This window comes from Crinia signifera, chromosome 4 (genome assembly GCF_055691185.1).
Source record: "Crinia signifera chromosome 4, ASM5569118v1, whole genome shotgun sequence".
Taxonomy (NCBI): Eukaryota; Metazoa; Chordata; class Amphibia; order Anura; family Myobatrachidae; genus Crinia; species Crinia signifera.
This window is the reverse complement of record NC_139220.1, coordinates 87,348,819-87,368,254: the sequence shown is the minus strand read 5'-3', so window position 1 is coordinate 87,368,254 and position 19,436 is coordinate 87,348,819. Positions and strand designations below refer to the sequence as shown.

Here is a 19,436-nt window from a genome sequence, read left to right as displayed (position 1 = left end):
CAGCGAGCCCGAAGCGTGGCGAGGGGACGCGGAATACATGTAAAGTAGTCCGCGTCCGCTCGTCACGCTTCGGGCTCGGTGGCTCGCTACACTATATAAAATCAACTCCACGCCGACGTGGATAGTACCTTAAACTTAAGGCATACAATCAATGAGACGGGCGCCGTGCTAGGAAAGCAGTACCAGAAAAACGAATTGTGAAAAGCTCATGTCGTCTAAGTTCCCCTTGAACACGTCTAACATATAGTGTCGACCGATCATACGGATACCCACTGTGCCACAACAGCCAAGTCCAAAACGATGTTACATAGCCATTGGAGGGAAATTGTTTTTCGAGGCACCCCACATCATATATGGAGGAGTTATATGGAGGAGTTAGGTATCAAGTTTTAATCTTGGCATGGTGCCATGTCATTATTTTTTTTTTTTTTTAATAAAGTTTTTTTTATTTTACAGGTCATAAATACAGAACAAAACAGCGAATCAGACATTGTGCATGTGAATCAGTTGATCCAAATCAATCATATAGTATCAGAGTGTACATTGTATTCACATACGGTATCATCATTTTGCATAGATGTCAGGATGCAATAAAGTGAAAGAAAGAATAAAGACCAATTGGTTAAAAGGAAAGATGATATCGCCATTCTATTCTGACTGAGTAATAGTATTAATTTTTGCTGATTTTGAATTATATATTAAGAAAACAAACAATAGAAGAGAAGAAGAAAAAGATAAGGAGAAAGAAATAGATGGAGGGTAGAGAATCTTTAGTCACTAATAAGTGCGCATATTGGGGGTTCAGTCCCACTCAGGGTGGCAAATCGGTATGTATCATAGGTTAGCTAGTTCTTAGATGGGTATTAGCGTTATGGTTATCAGCGTCCACTTCCAACACTGTACACTGGCCCTGTATCATCAAGAGTGTGCGGAGTGCGGGGACTCCAGCCACCTGCCCCATATCTTTTCAAATTTAGGAAGAGTGCCCCGAGACATGTATACATATTTTTCGTGCTGTACTGTGGTATTAACCAGAGCCCTCCATTCCATCACCGTGGGTCCCAGGCTAGCCATCCAATGCCTAGCTATGACGACTTTGGCAAGGGAACACAAGTTAGTCACGTACTGTCCCTCTGTGTTGTTTAGTGAAGTATTTGCTTTACTACCCAGAATACACATCTTGGGGGTCAGGGCTTGCCCAGATATTCCAGTAGATGTAATGACCGACTTAACCGTCACCCAAAATGAGTTAACCAGGGGACATTCCTAGAGGAGGTGCCACAGGTTCCCCAGCGTGGAACCACACTTTGGGCAGGCCGAAGAGGCCCGTCCACCGAATTTAACCAGAGTGGATGGAGTCAGATACGTTCTGTGCGTGATAAATATCTGGACTTGTTGAAACCTCGCGGAGACTGTGGCATGTCGTGACGAGGCCAGTGCCTCCTCCCACTCAAAGGTACCAACATCGTTCTCCCACTTGGCCTTTAGGGCGGGAAGTGAGTCTTTATGCAAAAAGGATAGTAGAAATGAATAGGCTAGAGAGATGGTTTTGACCCGTCCGAGATTGGCCAGGAATATTTTTGCTGGGGAGGCTAGTAGCTCAGGGGGGCCGTTGTTAAACTGGGTATTTAGGGCGTGGCGTAGCTGCAGGTACCTAAAGAAGTGCACCCGGGGCAACCCAAACTCCTCCCTTAACTGCTGGAAGGACTTCAGCACGGCTGCCTCATATATTTGTCCAATCGTCGCCACTCCCCCAGACGACCACAGACTCCTACCCGACAAGCAGGCAAGTTCAGGTAATTTGGTAGAATGCCAGAGGGGAGCTCCAGGATCTATAGCCGTGTATCCCATCAAGGATTGGGCTTCCTGCCATATCTTGACGGCCTGGATCACCAAGGGAGGGGCACCCCGGGGTACCCTCCCACCCAGTAGTAGCTGTGTGGGTGTGATGTCGGGGCATATTTGGTGTAGGAATGTGGTCGGGAGCGAACTTTGGTCAGTGTCCTGCGCCCAGTGCCTAAGGTGTGAGAACTGGCCAGCGTAGTAGTATAGTCTGAATTGTGGCAGAGCCAGGCCCCCATCTGTCCGTGGCCTAGTAAGGGTGCTGATACTAATTCTGGGGCGTTTATTGGCCCATATCAATGAAGACAGTAAGCTGTTTAAGTGTCTGAAAAAGGAGGCAGGCACGTACACCGGGGACTGATTTAGGACATATGTTATTTTAGGCTGTAGGATCATTTTGACCAAGTTGACTCTGTCAATGACATTTAGGGGCAACTTGGACCATACCGACAGTTTGTCTTTAACCATGGACAGCAGCGGGTTTAGGTTTCTAGGTATAAAGTCCTGACTAGTATTAGTGATAATAATCCCCAGATACTTGAAGTGGGAAACCCAGCTAAGTGGAAGAGGGGCGCCCAGGGTCACCGGTGGTGGGCCTCTCAGGGGCATCATGGAGGATTTGGACCAGTTCACCGTAAGTCCGGAGAAACCGCCAAAGTCCTCCATCAGTTGCAAGGCAGTCGGTACAGACAGTCTATAATCTTTCAAAAAAAGGAGTAGGTCGTCAGCATAAAGTGCCACTGTGTCCGTTCTCTGACCCAGTTGGAGCCCAACTATATCTCTGTGTGTCCTAAGAATGCAGGCAAGCGGTTCGACAGCTATGGCGAAAAGACCAGGAGAAAGGGGGCATCCCTGTCTAGTGCCCCTTCCCAGCGCGAAGGGAGGTGAGACATGGCTATTGACAGAGACCCTGGCCATCGGGCGGACGTATAATAGCTGGACCCACCTTGAGTATTGTGGACCGAAGCCCATGCGTTTCATTACCTGCCATAGATAAGGCCATTCAACAGAGTCGAAGGCCTTATTTGCGTAGAATGAAACAATGGCTGAATACGTTTCCTCAGTATGGGTGGCCTGGATATGTGTGAACAGCCGTCTTAAATTTATACTGGTGGACATACCTGGCATGAAGCCAGTTTGATCCGGGTGAATAATGGACAATATTACACTATTTAGCCGAATAGCCAGGACCTTCGCCAGGATCTTTACATCTGTGGTAATCAGAGAGATAGGTCTGTATGAGTCGGGGTGTTCAGGGTCTTTCCCGGGCTTGGGTATAACTACTATAACAGCCTCGGACATAGAGTCCGGTAACACATTAAGGTCGAAAAGGTCGTTAAATAGCTTCAAAAGCTTAGGGGCAAACGAGTCCAGGTGTGTCCTGTACAGCTCAACTGGGACCCCGTCTACCCCCGGGGCCTTACCCCCGGGGAATGACCGGATCGCGGTCTCTATCTCAGTAATTGTGATAGGTGCCTCGAGGGAAGATTTAGCCTCCTCAGACAGTGTGGGTAAATCAATGCGGTCTAGGTATTCAGTGAGTTCCTCCTGCGAGCATGTTAGGCGTGAACGGTACAGCTCGCTATAGAAGTCTAGAAATAAATCTGCTATTTCCTTGGGGGGATGTCCTCAGTACCCCGTCAGAGTCAAATATTTGGGCCACAGAGTTTGCAGGGCGGTCCAGGTGTACCAGGTGAGCCAAGAGGCTGCCTGTTTTGTCAGCATTCATGTACAGTTTGTGGGATTTAAATAACAGACTACGAGCATTGCGCTCCTCCAAGTGGGAGACCCAGGCATTTTGTGCTAGCTCCCATTTTAACCTGGACTCCTCCGATCCCTCCTCCAAGTGAGTAATCTCTGTGTTCCGACATTCATCCTCCAATGCAATACCCTTTGCTTTGTGTGTTCGTTTAATAGAGGCAATTTTAGATATAAGGGTGCCCCGTAGGTAAGCCTTAAATGCTTCCCACACTATCGGGGCAGGGGCTGTGCCTGTATTTATGTCAAAGTACCCGTCCCACAGGGACCGGAGGTCCGAGGATTCTCCAAATTGCAGTAACCAGGAGGGATGTAACTTCCAGAAGGACTGTCCCCTCTGGCATTCCATCTCCACCGTCAGCAACAGGGGAGAGTGGTCTGAGACGCCCCTCGCTTTATAGCAGATGTTTTGGAGTCTGGGCAGTACTGAGGGAGTGACGAGGGCCAGATCAATACGCGAAAAGGAGTGGTGAGTCTTAGAAAAGCAGGAGTACTGGGTTACCGCAGGGTGCTTTAGTCGCCAGGCATCTCTGTAGCCAATTGACTCTACATATTTAGCAAAACCTGTGGGGCGGTCTTCGGTAGGGACGGAGTCAGGGGGCCACCATCTGTCTAGCCTTGGATTCATTAGCTTATTAAAATCCCCGAGACATATGACTGGTGTATCAGGGGATTGGGCCACATAGGCAGCCGCTTGTTTTAGGACATCATAGTTAAAAGGGGGTGGGACGTAAACCGCGAGGATAAAGAAGGGCTGGGAGTATAGTTTACATTGGAGAAAGACGTACCTGCCCAGTGGGTCAGTCTTCACATCTAGCAGCATAAATTGTACAGACTTGTTTATTAGTACTGAGACCCCTCTAGAGTGAGTAGAATGTGAGCTATGGTATACCCATCCCACCCAGGGCCTGCGTAGTGACATTAGTTTATTTCCCTCAAGATGGGTCTCAATCAGGCAGGTGATGTCCGATCCATACTGCTTAACCATTTTGAGTACTAGAGAGCGTTTAACTCTATCATTCAACCCCCGGACATTCCAGGCTAAAATATTAAGTTGCGTCATATTGGAGTATCGTGTATGGGCTGTACGGAATTGTGGTGGTAACACCGCCACCATGTGGACCTGAGTAAACCACAGCTAACACTTGAGTAGACCTCGCACCCCCCAATTGTATGCATAGTAAGTCAAAATATTTAGCATGACTAGTAGAAAGAAAGGAAGAAAAAGAGCAAGAAAACATGGAAAAAACAATCCCAACAAAATACACCCCCTCCCTGTATACCTCCCCCAACCTAGGCATACTTGTATCCCTAAACCTATTACCTAAGAAAAAAGACTACCAAACTATGGGAGCAATCAGTTAATAGCTACCAATGCAAGCTCCGGGGCCCCCTGGCCGTATATTGCCTTCACTTGCCTATAACAACATTTATGCAGAAAAAAGGTACACATTATTTATCAATATGCCCCCTCCCCCCCCCCTTCCCCGCATATGACATAATACGTCAAATCGATTGTAACACAGTTCTAATCATATTCACGGTAATCAGCAACATCGGCTCCACTCGGATGACTTGAGATCACCTGAAGGGCTCATGTGAAGTAAAAGGAAGTGTCTAAGTAAGTGAGGATCAAGTCCTGCTTCTGGCAGCTGTAGAGTATCAGGCTAGGTACTGATAATGGTTTGGGTAGAAGGGGGAAGAGGAGATGGGCCTAGGGCACAGGTTTAATTTATCAATGGTTATGAAGGCATACTCCGTGCAACAAAAGTGGCTAAATAATTTGTTGTAGAGTTGCGGAGGTGCTCCCTGGGAGTAGGGTAAGTATATGCAAGAAAAAGATATCCAAGAGGGATATCATGAAGTCTCCCGGGTGGGGCACAGCCTTCTGGTTTAACAGTAATATCACAGTTAAAACTGAATTTTAATATTTAAAAGAGGTGGTCTGTTTTTAGTCAGACCTAGACAGCGTAGGACAAAGACACAACAACATCAAACATATATTAAATTCCCACTGACCTTAAAAGTCAGTGGGAATTTAATATATGTTTGATGTTGTTGTGTCTTTGTCCTACACTGTCTAGGTCTGACTAAAAACAGACCACCTCTTTTAAATATTAAAATTCAGTTTTAACTGTGATATTACTGTTAAACCAGAAGGCTGTGCCCCACCCGGGAGACTTCTTGATATCCCTCTTGGATATCTTTTTCTTGAGTATCAGGCTAGGGCCAGCTGGCGGGCACCAGGCGCAAATCTATCAAGCCATGCTGCCACCTCACGAGGGCTGTTGAAGAATTTAGTCTCTCCCTCCGCCACCACCCGCAGCCGGGCCGGGAACAGCATGGAGTATGGAAGGTCCAATTTGCGCAGTCTGCGCTTCACGGGGACAAAGGAGGCCCTCTCCTTCTGCACCTCGATGGCAAAGTCAGGAAATGTGGAAATGGTGGCGCCATTTCTAATCATAGGGCCTTTGGTACGGTTCAGGCGCAGGATCGTGTCCCGGTCCTTATAATGTAGAAGTTTGGCTAGAAGGGTTCTGGGTGGAGCACCCGGAGGGAGTGGGCGGGTAGGGATTCTGTGTGCCCTTTCGACAGCAAATTGGGAGGTGAAGGATTCTCTGCCAAATGTCTCAATGAGCCAGGCCTCCAAGAATGCCTCTGGCGCCGTGCCCTCCTCCTTTTCTGGCAGGCCTACGAAGCGGACATTGTTTCTCCTCAAACGGCCCTCCATATCCATTAATTTATTCTGGATGCTTGTGACCTGTTGTGTCAATGTAGATACTGTGGTTTTCATAGGGTCAATTGCGTCTTCAACCGTTGAAACCCGGGTCTCCACCTCCCCCACCCGCTCCCTGATGCGCTGCACATCCTGCCTAAGGAGGGATAGATCGCACTGTACCTTCTCCATTTTATCAGATAAACGTTTCTCAGTGCCAGCAATGGCCTCCAGGATTTGTTGGAGAGAGGGGGGTGCAGGTGAAGCATCATCAGGGGGGGCTTCAGAGTCGGCTGTGCTGCCAGAGTTCTGCCCGGAGTCCCCCGGGGGTGGCTGCGGGCCCTGCGCCTCTTGCCCTCTTGCAAATTTGGCCAGCTTTGCTGCAGAGGTACTATGATTCTGTTTCACCATAATTGACTGATGTCAGGCTGATAAGCCCCCTCCCCAGCTGAGGCAGATTCTGTTGATGCAAATTATAGTACTTGCTCAGTGAGTGGGGTGTGAGGAGTTGTACGCTTTACTCACCAGGGAATGCAATGCAGGGCAATGGGAGGCCTGTGGTGGTGCCATGTCATTATTAGAAACCATTGTATTGGGTGATATTTTTAAACTACTTTTTGGACGCCATTTTGTCATGTATAACCTCCATTTTGAATCTGTATAACTTCATTGCTATATAAATGTACTTTTCATTAGGATTAGTGTTTTTACAGACATATAGGCACCAGTTAGAAATATAGTTCCATTCTGTTTTTACCCTTGACCTGGTGCGAAAGATATAGTGTGTGGGAAGGGTAGCCAGTGTTTAGGCAAACTGATTATAATAAATATATGTTCCTGCTATCAGTATGTCTGATGGAAACGGTCTAGTAAGCTGTATGGGCTCGTGTCCATAACTATGTGAACGGGAATCATGTAATTTGATAATTTATATCATGTGCACAGACTGCTACATCCAGCTTCACAGAATGGGTATAAAGTCTAGAGACTTTTACATAGCGAGAGAAGTTCCTGAAGCTACGTCTGTATGCAGCGGACACAGACTTCTAATCCAGCTCAGTGTAATAACTCAGTAGAGTTACTAAGAGGGACCCTGAGTACGACTGGACTTTTATTCTTTAAACTACTTATCTTATTGACAACCATCTGGGACAGATCTTAAAACATCCGAGATAAAAGCTGAGTATTAATTAATTATTAGCATGTTTTTATTATTGTAGCATAAATAAATGTTTCTTTGCTTTGAAATGTCCTGTGTCATAGTGTGTACACACAGTCAACATGATGCCGTGCGATGCGAGTCCCAATGCGATCTGTTCGCATCGGGACTCGCATCGCACGGCATAAAGGAGAGAGAGGAGAGGACACCTGTCACCAAGTGCTGGGCAGGGACACAGATAGCAGCGTGAAGAGGAGAGGACAGTACAGCGTGAAGAGGAGAGGACAGTACCTGTCACCAAGTGCCGGGCAGGGGCACAGATGGCAGCGTGCTGCGACACCCACAGCAACAGCTTCCCCCCGCCGTGCAGATATCAGAGGCCACACCCCGACCTCCTCTTTAGGCGGACTTCCGGGTCATCATCCCTGCTGTGCAGCCCCTTCCCCAGGAGAAGATCCTCTGGCCGCCGGAGTTATAGTGAGTATTAGGCACAAAGACTATATAGTGCAGATCTGCACTATATAGTCTTGCCTGCCCTCACTATGTCGCTGCAGATTTGCGCTCACTCGGGAGCGCGCATCGGCAGCTCACTGGGCTTGCAAGCCCTGAAAACGACACAATCGGTATGCGATATGGTTTCCGATGTGCACTATATCGGCAACATCGGAAGCCATATCGCCCCTGTGTGTACACACCATCAGTCTTCATAGTTAAACACATTGTATCCTAGAAACTGGTCGCTTGAGTTATTACTTTTAACCGACAACAACCATCAATGACTAGAAAGATGCAGGAAGAGGAGCAGGGCGGGAGGCTGTAACTTATTTGTATTGGGGCAATTTAGAAAAATACATTTTGACAGCAGATAAGAACCAATTGGCCCATCCAGTCTGTTATAAACCTATGAACATGCAGATCCACACACATATACTAGCAAGCATGGGGGAAAAAAGGGGTAATTTTTGTCCTTACTTGTAAATATTTTTCTCTGAGACCATAGGGGACACAAGGAACACTATGGGTATCGGTGGTGAGCTAAGCCTGGGCACAGTGGCACAGGCTCCTTCTCCCCCTAGCCTCGGGCCTTGAGAAGCGAAGGCATCAAAAAAACAAAAATCAGGGGTTTCAAAATGGACAGACTGTAAAGCCCTCAAGATCCATAATAAATTCTATGCAGGGGCGGATTGGCAACCGAATCCGTCCGGGGAACCATCTTGAAGCAGCCCGGGGGGGGTTTGTCCAATATGCTACTGCCCGGGGGTAGGATGATCGCATAGTAGGATAACCGTCGCCAGCCCTGGTAGCCAGGTCGGCGGCCCAGCCAGGTGGACATCTGGACTGATCCACCAGGAAACGGCCCGGTTTCTTGGCGGGCCAATCTGCCCTGGTTCTATTGAACCACCAGTGGAAAGTAGGTCGCACATGGGAGAACCCCACGCAGAAAGGTCTGCACATCAGGCACAAGCACTACCTTATGCTGGAAAAGGAGAGAAGGTGCTAAAATCTGTACTTTGGGGGCTATTCAGTGACGATCGGTTCCCAGCGTACTCTGCGCAGGCACGTATTTGCACATATGAATGGCCACTGTATGAATGCCTTTGGCGACTATTACAATTGCACGGGGAGGGTGTTTGCATGGGGAGGAAGGGGAACGCCCAGCATTTTATAGGCATCCGCATGAAAATGCTGGTTGTTTCCATAGTAATGCGGACGAGCCGATGCTTTCCTGAGGCGGACATGATGTCAACATCCTCCCCCTCTTTGGTGGACACCGATGGAAATAAGTAAGTTCTGACTGACTAATTTCCGAAGGGGAGAGATTGGTTTCTTACCTCTTTGGCCGCATGCGAGGGGATGTGTTCATGTACATCCCCTCGCATGGCACCGAGAGGATACGGGCAGGCACCGTTTCAGGTTTGCTAAGCAGCGAACTACCGCTGCATGGCGAGCCTTGCTGAATCAGGACCTTTATGCAATGAAATGTGGAGGCCCAATTCCAGATATGACAGGAGAAATACAAAGACCTGGCATTTAAATCCTAAACGGAACACCAATTTAAATAGGTTTTCAAATCCGGTGGTACAGCAGAGCTGAGGAAGACTTCCTTACAGAGAAAACTCATAGCTCTTATTCTGGTTCTCAAAGGCAAAATCCTTCTCAAATGGACAAAACCATGTGCACTGCAGGGGGGCAGATGTAACATGTACAGAGAGTTATTTTGTTTCTGTGCAGGGAAAATACTGACTGCTTTATTTTACACTGCAATATAGATCTCAATTTGAAGAAAAACCCCACCCAAATCTAATTCTATCTGCACATGTTATATCTGCCCCACCTGCAGTGCACATGGTTTTGTCCATTTGAGAAGTAATTTGCCCTTGCAAGTGAAGCAGAATAAGGGCCATTAGCCCTAGTATGGATGTCTCAAGAGCCGCCCCGTTACATCGAAAATGGCCCAGATCATCAGACAGGAGATCTTGGCCACAGAGGGAGAGACCAGGGGGCATCGATGGAAAAATTTAGAAGATCCAAGCACCACTCAGCCAATTTCAAAGCAAAGAGGATCACTTTGCCACCTTCAATTTAACCTTGCAGAAAATCTGTCAATCTCTTCATGTCAATGGGCCTAATTCAGACCTGACTGCACAGCTGCAAATGTGCAGGTCGGGCTATTTCCAATGGACTATGTATAGGTATGGCCCATAGTAGGAATGTGCAAGGCTGTCCTGTGATAAAAGCCTGCTACTTTTATTTTATTTTTAAAACGCTGGCCGTTTGCAAGGTGCTTGATGATAGGAAGCTGGCGTTTAAGGGTGTGATGTCAGCATCGTCCCCAAACGGCCTGTTTGTATTGCAGTCACCAAGCTCTGGGTTACGCGCAGACTGCACAAAGTGGAAAAAAAATCAGTGGCTTGCAAATGGATCGCTGGACTCAAACAATTAGCAGCCGTGCAATCAGATCAGCATTGGGCCCAATGTGCAGACAGCCCCAAAGCGGAACCTTGAAGCAAAATACTTCTCCAAGCTTCTACTTTCCTTGGATGCACCAGAAGAATTGTGGACAAATCAGATGTGCTGGAGTACTACACCTTTTTCCACAAGTGTCCAAGAGCATCCTGGAAGGAGACACCAACATCCACCAGACAATCAGGGGAGTAACCATGTTCTACTTATAAGCGCCCACATTCTCAGTGAGATGAATTGTTTTCTATAGCTTATCAACCGATGTGTCTTGCAGGCCAGGTCTATTTACCCCTGGACTTTCAGGTCTTAGATGAAGAGACTTGAGACCTATTAAGAGATATAGTCAGCATCCCAGAAGTCACTGTACCAGCACTGGCATCCCAACTGCCATCTAAACACCGAGGCCAGATATTTGAAAATGAGCAGGATGCCAACAATGAGTTAGACAGGCGGCATACTGATCGGAAAGTAACAGGGGAGGGCTAGCATGCGGCAGGGGGGGGGGGGCTTAGGGTAACGCTGCGGGGTTAGGATTAAGTATTTTTTTTTAAATTGAGTAATTTTTATTGGTTTTGCAAAGAAAAAAAAAATAAACAAACAACAACAAACAAAAAATAAGACAGAGTTACAGGCAGCAGTGTATCAATAAGATCAGTAGGTGCACACAGAAAGTATATAGCAGCACACAGAAAATATACACAGGAGTATATAAAATCAACTATTTGTGTACATGCACATAACATATATGATCCATAAATAGGAGGAGTGCCACCACACAGGATATGAATATATGCTAAGTTAAGAACCTGAAGGCGCCATCCAGGTTCCCGGAAGTGAAGAGGTAGGAGGCACACACGCCTGTACACATTGCATAGCGCATCAGTAAGCACCATTGGTCTACATCATAAAGTAGTCAGCTAGCAAGAAACACTACTGTCTGTGCTTAAATACCATCTAACATTAATTAAAAAAAAAAGAAAAACTCCCAAAAACCCAAAGCAAACCTCCCACATAACCCCCCCACCCTGTACTACCCACCCCCAACTTAGGTGTACCTGGAGCCCTGCAACTTTACTACCCCTCTACCCGTTTCTACCTACTATGGACTATAGGAGTAAGCTAGTGGTCTATAGCTACATAATAGCCAAACTACCAGAGAAACCTAGCCTACTCCCCGTCCATCCTACCCACCCAACTACACTAACATCTATATATTATTGTAAGCACCCCCCCCCCCCCAATCCGGATAAAGGACAAATGGGCTGATTGGGGCAGTGACTCAACAATCGTTAAATAATACAACTAGGATGCGGCATCATAATTACAGTAGAAGAGTGAACCCTTCCTGTACAATATTAGAGATACATGGTAAAGATAAACATAAAGAAAACAGGATATATTTACCCGCACAACAAGCATGACTTAAAGGACATTTATCAGCATGACTTAAAGGACATTTATCTAGGATTAAGTCTTAGTGGGGACAGTTAGGGTCAGGCTATCAGAAGTGAATGCTAGGGGACCTGTGGTAGGGTGAGTATACCTACCGGATCCTCTGGTTCAGGATGCGGACATTGGTATTCTGACCGCCAGTCATCTGTATAGGTTTCCCTTTTTAAAAAGACTGTCGCTTGACCTTATCTTTCTGGCAAAAGGAGCTAAAAGTTTTCAGTTCCCAACCTACATGCTATCGCAGAAGGGAGTTTTAGCCACCACTTCTAAAATTATGGACTGAACAGAACGCTGTCTGAGAAGGAAAGAGCCTTCATAGCCTTCTTGGAATCTGCATCAGGTAAAAAGCCAGTGGGCTCTCAATTAGAGACAAAAAGTCAGACCTGCAAGTAGAGGAGCAGAGACTGACCTCTATGGAGTCCACCCAACATCCCATGGATTTATGACCCATGAGTACGTTAGAAATGCCCCTGAATTAGAAAATATTGTTTTAAATTAAATTTTCAATATTCCTATACACCAGACGGGTTGGGATAATTTGTTATACAGCATATACAGTCGACATGGGGTTTTCCACTGTTTTTTTACCTGAATGTCAACACAGTCGACATTGACACAGTTTAAAGTGAACCGCACCCCCTCACTACGACCAGCACACTATTTTATTCTCCCACCATGCCCTAGTGGATGGTAGGGCATGAAATACTGTGTGTCGGCACATGTCGGCTCAAAAAACACTGAAAAACCCCATGTCGACCTTTTGACTGTTGACCTATACACTGTCGAACTAATGACCTGACGACCTAGAACCATGACGACATAATGACTGTCTACCATCATGCAGTAGACCAAATGACCGCATCCACACCAGACACTTAAGGGAAGCAGTTTTTGGTTTAAGAAGGGTAATGCATGCTACCCTTTCACGCTATTGGTGCAACACGGGATAACCAACGTGAGACACCTTGTCGATATTAAGACAAGAAAGTCACTTAAATTCGCACAAGCAATAGATAAATTCCCTTTCTTGCAGTCCTTCCCTCTGGCATACTCCCAGGCCCAACATTATGTGGCTGATCTCTTCAGGAAGTTTTCCCTATCTGATTTAACTAATCCTTTATGCTGGGTACACACCAGCACGATGCAGCTCGTGAGCGGGTCGTTACAGGAAGGTACGACCAGCTCACGAGCAGACGGAGACTACGACCCGCTCAGAAAATGCATCTGATGTGATTGCGACCCGCACCCACTTCAGTGGTCGTTTCTCAGATCCTACCTGCTGCAGGTAAGATCTCAGAGAAGACCTAACAACCCACGGGGCCGCGCATCGGATCGGGATTGCATCAGAATGCCAGTGAAATGGCCAAAAACATGGCCAATTTACATACAATCTAAATTGGCTCATTTTGTGCCTAATTGTCCTGGTGTGTACCCCATTTTAGATACACTATTGCAAAGGGAGAACTCCTTGTTCAAGGCAATTTCAGTACTTTATAATTTCCTTCGCACCCCCATTCAATAGGATGACTTAACTACCAAAAAACTGCAACTTCTTGTACAGAGTTGTTTTTAAGTATACTACACAAAACATTTTTGTCACCACATCATCGATATTTGATTGGACAGATTGATCACAAAGGGCAGAATTGTACCATTGATGTGGGAGTGTCCAATAATTTGTGGGTTCTGGGCTCAAATTTGGAAGCATGCTACTCACCACTTGGTATCGTTTCTCCTTAACCTCTGAATGGGCAATATTTGGCAGTATGCCAGAGGTGACTCGAGTCTCGCAAGGCTTATGAAAACTGCTGATTGACCTATCCACAGCTGCTAAGAATTGTATTGTTCAGTTTTGGCTACACCCTACAGCCCCCCCCCCCCCCCCCAGACCCCTTGGGAGAGCTACATAGACACTATCATTAAAACAACAGATTGGGAATTGCTTTAGAAACACATTATGGTACGAGACAGGGATATGTGCACAGGACCCCCCAATCTCATGGAATACCATTTGATTTGGAACTCCCCTCTTCCAGGCGTGACAATGCTTATGGCCCGGACCCAGACCTCTCATGATTCTTTGTATATAATTTTTCTATCATAATTTATTTCTATATGCCCCTTGGCTTCTTCAATGGAATGCTATTGCACAAGGAATATGTCATATACACTTCTTCTCGTTTGACAAGCAACTTGTTTTCAATGATCTGTGTATTTCCTCCTGTACACAATGGGCCTTATTCTAGTTCACTCTCTGACAAAATCCTTCTTAGATGGACAAAACCATGTGCACTGCAGGGGGGGGGGGGGGGGGGGCGCAGATGTAACATGTGCAGAGAGAATTAGATTTGGGTGAGTTATTTTTCTTCTGTGCAGGGTAAATACTGGCTGCTTCATTCTTACATTGCAATATAGATCTCACTTTGAAGTAAAACCCCACCCAAATCTAATTCTCTCTGCACACGTTCCATCTGCTCCACCTGCAGTGCACATGGTTTTGTCCATCGAAGAAGGATTTTGTCAGAAAGAGTGAACTAGAATAAGGCCAAATGTGCTTATGCTATATTGATTTGTACTGCTTCAATAAAAAAAAAAAAAAAAAAGAAGAAAGAAGAGAAGGGTAGTAGGCTGAACCAAATGGGCAATATATTAAGCCAAGTAGAGGAAGGGAATTCAGCTACAGCTTCCTTCCAATATTTTAATCAGAATAATGGATCTATTTGCTGTTGATTAGGGCTTCAACTTACACCTGTAGCTAATAATCTGGAACAGAGGAGGTTTTCAACCCTAAAGAGACAGGAAACGTACCAAGGGGTAGGGGAGGAGCTAATGGGAGAATCGGTCCTCCACTCCGGCAACCACCAGGGACATAGCCACTACAAGTATTACAATGGCCATTGCCAACATTTCCCGTGGTCTGGTGGGGGAGACTGCGAGAGAGAAAATTTAACAGATATCATTCAGAAGAGCCCTTCTGAAGGATATCTTTGAAATACATATATCTTATTTGCTAGTGTGTACACTGCATATTGTTAACAGTGCAGGCTACCGCGCATCGTTAACGAGCCCCCCAACTCCTGTCACCTGAACACCCAGGGCAATTTTTTCCATATTAGTTGACAGAATGTTCAAGAGGTCACCATGATGTCACTGAAGATATTGTTTACAGATGTCACTCTGTGTACACTCAATATTGTTTGACCAGTGGCACTGCCGATTTAGTTAACTAGATCATTGGTGCCCCTAGTCGAGGCTTTAATTGTATGTTTGATTTGAATTTACTGCATTTTTTTCTACAAAAACAAATTTGGTCATCATGCGACACACGGCTCATTAGGACATGGCAAGCATAAAATCTAGTAACAAGTTTCACAGACAGATTGCTTGACTCCTCAAACTGTTTATGCCAATTCCTCAATGGGAGTCCCTTTGAGGTCAACTCCATAAACTTCTCTGTTTAATCCTATGAAGGCTGGTAAGATCTATGCTGATGAAGCATGTATTTTTTTAATCTTTGCAAAGCCTATAGGGATCACAAACAAACAAACAGTCAAAAGCCAAATTGATATACATATTTCATAACACAACAGACAATGCCAAAAAAAAATATATCAATTTATATAGAAAAGATAACTTTATCAGATATACACATACCTTGATAGTGGAGTCCAGAAAACATGGACCCTTCCATTTTGAGTTCTCTGTAAGAAGTGCATTGCCCAACAATATCTCCAGGCGTTGGCTCTCTGAGAGACTGGTACACTTCATTGCTGTGGCTCCGGTCAGACCCAACTCTATTCCAAGCACAAATATCTAAAAGATTAGAAAAACAAAAAAGTGAAAATTTACCATATTCAAAAGGGACAAGCAACGCCTAGAAATAGGGGTATATTCAATGCGGTGGCGAGGATGGCTTCTTTTCAGCTAGGAAAAGCCATCTTTGCCGTAAACCTTCCTTGCCATATTCAATGTTTGGGAGAACTCCTTACCATCAAAGGATGGCGAGGATCCCCTTAAACGGCGAGGTTCACCACAAGTGCAGCGGGTCTGCTGTTTCCACCTCGCTGAAAATATCCAATTTAAGGATATCTAGAAAATGTGATTAATGCTCTATAAAAGTAATGGTCTTTCTGGTTTTGACACGAAGGAACACAGTATTTAAAAAAAAAAAAAAAAAAAAAAACGAACTTTTAGTTTTGCTTAAGATCAGTGCTCTATCTGAGCATAAGGTGGTTTGGTAGTAAGGTTACCTGAATGTTGAGTGTCGGCGTGGAGTTGATTTTATATAGAGTGGCGAGCGCAGCGATCCACCGAGCCCGAAGTGTGGCAAGTGGACGTGCATTACTTCACACGTATTACACGTCCGCTCGCCAAACTATATAAAATCAACGGCACGCCGACGTGGATAGTGGGGGTATGAAAAGGTCGGAGGACGCGCACCGCCGCCCCTCGCTGCGCTTGCCACGCTTCGGGTTGACGATGACCGTGGCGTTGCATTAACAATGGGGGGGGGGGGGCATTTTACATAATAATTAACCATCAGGGTGGGTATACAATTAAAAATCTGGTCTGGGGGGCATTTAACATTGGGTTGGTCGCATCGCATCGCTTGCCATTATAATGGCAGGCGATACGACCCATTTTTTTAATTGTACGGGAAACGTCTTTAAAGCCCGAAAATCGGGTCGGTCGGGTCTCGTCGCATACCTAAAGTTATGGTATGCGATGGGACCAGACGGGCGCTGTACTAGGAAACAAGTACCGTTTTTTTTTTCTTCTAAAGGGAGTCTTCAAAAGGTGCTTTTCAAAGGGGAAAAAAACAGATGCAGCCGTCACAAGGCAATATTCATCTTTTTAGTCAGTAGGAATCGTACATTGAAATAAAAAGTCACTATTTATTTTCTTTTATAAGAATGCGCAGGCAGCAAATGCAATTGTATCAATGTACACCAGCACTTTGTAAGTCGCAGAGCATTGATCCTGAAGTATTTAAATCAGGTGTGTTATAACTCACTAGATCAACATGAGGAAAAGTCGACAGTAGAGTCTCACTGTTAAGACTCAACTCCTACAGGTCACATGGGGGTGATTCAGAGGCTGACGCAGTTCGCATCGCTGCTGCATCTTTGGAGCTTGCAATTTATTTTGCGGGAATTTCAATTGAATGCAAACTTGTTTAAGTCCGGGGATGAGTGTCTGGATCTATTTAATTGTCCGCATCGTGCTCAATGCTACAGACAGGAAATGATCAGTCCTGCGACTGATGTCTGGGGTTTAATTGTGGTTAAACTGCATTTTCTGATGTAAGATGCAGGGACAATGAAGCCAGCACACTCGGTAAGACTGTGACTAGCCCAGAGGTACTAGTTGAGTTGGATTTCTGCTCAAAGCTTAGGACGGTGGAGGAGAAATCCACTAGATGCAGGTAAAAGTGCGGACAACTGAATTAGGCACTCAAAAGCAGACCTACAACTCAGGTTCTATTGAATACTTGCAAGGCTGCAAAATTCCCTAACATAAACAAGCTGGGGGATCATTATTTGTCAGTATATTTTCGGACTCGGACACACAGAAGCATGAGGAAAATATGCAAACCCCACAAAGGGCTGTGGTGGGAATCAAAACCACAACCTCAGTGCTGTGAGGAGGTAATGCTAACCACTAGAGGACCCAATAATTGGGATTCCATTTACATTAAGTATATAAACATATCTCATTGGAAGCACCATCCAGTATATTCTTATATATGTGTGTAGACGTCAGTCTGGTACTCTTGGGACCTCCAACGGCTGCTCTGATGCCTTCAGCTACGTATAGTGTACAGTGTCGAAAGAATACAGCAGCACTCAGAGGCTTTTTAATCCAAAAAACATACAAGTATACCAATGTTTTGGGGTTACGGTGGTACATTCCCCAAAACTTGTGTGTTTTTAATTCATGTTTTTGGATCAAAAAGTCTCAGGGCTGCTGCATATATACATATACACAATTGTGCTTGTCTAAAGCCACAGAAATTTTCAATATTTAAACCGTATTCAGGAGAAAACACAGGTAGCAGCAGCCAGTAATAATATACACATATATAGAGGGACGGGAGCGCAGCCGTTGATATGAGGGTATTTGGGCGGGACAGAGCTCCTTCAGTGGGCGCCTACTGTGCATATGACTATGTATGTATGCATATATGACTATGTATGTATGCATATGACTATGTATGTATGTATGTATGTAGGATATGAGCCTCTCACCTCTCCGGGGGTGTTGCTGTATGGGGATTTCCTGCTGCGGCTCTCAGATCACGTAGTACATGGCGCTACCGCAGCTGCCCCGCATCCCTCCGTTACCGCAGCCTGCGGCCGCCCAGGCACCCCGTCCAGTCCCCGTACGCCGCCGCCCTGGCACACACATACACACCGGGTACAGGGACAGGCTGCGGGGCTCATCAATGGGGTAGCGGGTGTAAGGGCCGAGAGCCGTGCAGGGGACTCCGAGGAGGACCCCGGAGATACGTTTTGTTTACACCCTACACAAGTTGTGGAACTTAAAGTAATAATAAGTAGGAGGGTAAAGCCGTAAAGGGGGTGTGAGGGGCACGGAGCCCCCGCCCGGGGCGGCGCCTGAGACGTGACGGCGGACAAACGTCCCCGCCTCCCACCGCTGTGTGTAATACAATTAGGGACTCGTATTGCATATAGTAGGAGTAGTGTAGGTGTGTAGGTACTCAGGAGTTCGGGATTACTGGGTCACATGTCCGCACCAGCTCTACATTGTTTACACATTAAAAATGATAAACAATCATGTTGATGGAAAGTGTGGCATTTCTAGGAGACAATCACAATAAGAGGGAGCCATTTTTTTGTGAAATAAGACATAGCAAGAGGGCACCAAGAGGCAGCGAATTCAGCCCCTCTGTGGATGGTGGGTGTCTGCGCATAGGCGCTAATGCACATGTTCAGACCCCCACAGCGAGCGCCTTCGGTGACATTTTCAATCACCGAGGTGCTTGTTGCCTGATTGACAGGCAGGGGGCGTTCCGGGGTGGACACCTGGTGCATAGTTGCCTACCCTCCTGCATTCTGCAGGAGACTCCCTGAAATAGCAGCAATCTCCCTCACTCCCTCATTAGTCTACCAATCGCCCTCATTTCACCTAGCCCACATTACACTGTTAAATTTTTTTGGGGAAAAGGAATTAGAAATAGATACATTTAACTTGAATCATCAGCGCCATTTCCCATTACTTTACCAAGTATAGTAACTCTTACTAACTGCTTTGGGGTTCATCTACATTACTTCTATCCTGAGTCTCCTTCCGACCATCCCTTACCATGAAGAAGACCTGAGACAGGTCGATACGTGTTGGAGCCACACATACCTATTCAGCAAGTCTCCTTTGCCTGTACATTTATTTTCTCATAATTTGACAATAAGGACAAACGGACCGCTGACACCTTTTTTAGGTGCAGCAGTGTTCTGTTCTTTGGGACCAGTTTGCTGGGTGCAGTTCACTGTGATCCCTGTTTGCATATCTGGTTTTTAGTAGCTT

At 45.9% G+C, this 19,436-nt stretch overlaps 1 protein-coding gene across 3 annotated transcripts in view; it reads right to left on the bottom strand.

The window, feature by feature from the left end:
• Positions 1 to 18,520, bottom strand: part of CCNI2 (cyclin I family member 2) — a 53,843-nt gene extending 35,323 nt beyond the window's left edge. Inside the window, exons 1-2 of one of the 3 annotated variants that reach the window (XM_083181943.1) lie at positions 18,140 to 18,520; positions 15,546 to 15,704 (exon numbers count right to left, since the gene is read on the bottom strand). In XM_083181943.1, the coding sequence (XP_083038069.1) occupies positions 15,546 to 15,659 (114 nt within the window). In that variant the 5' untranslated portion in view covers positions 15,660 to 15,704; positions 18,140 to 18,520. The remainder of the gene's footprint in view (positions 1 to 15,545; positions 15,705 to 18,139) is intronic. The other 2 variants (XM_083181944.1, XM_083181942.1) reach the window with 2 other exon arrangements.
• Positions 18,521 to 19,436: the final 916 nt, after the last annotated feature.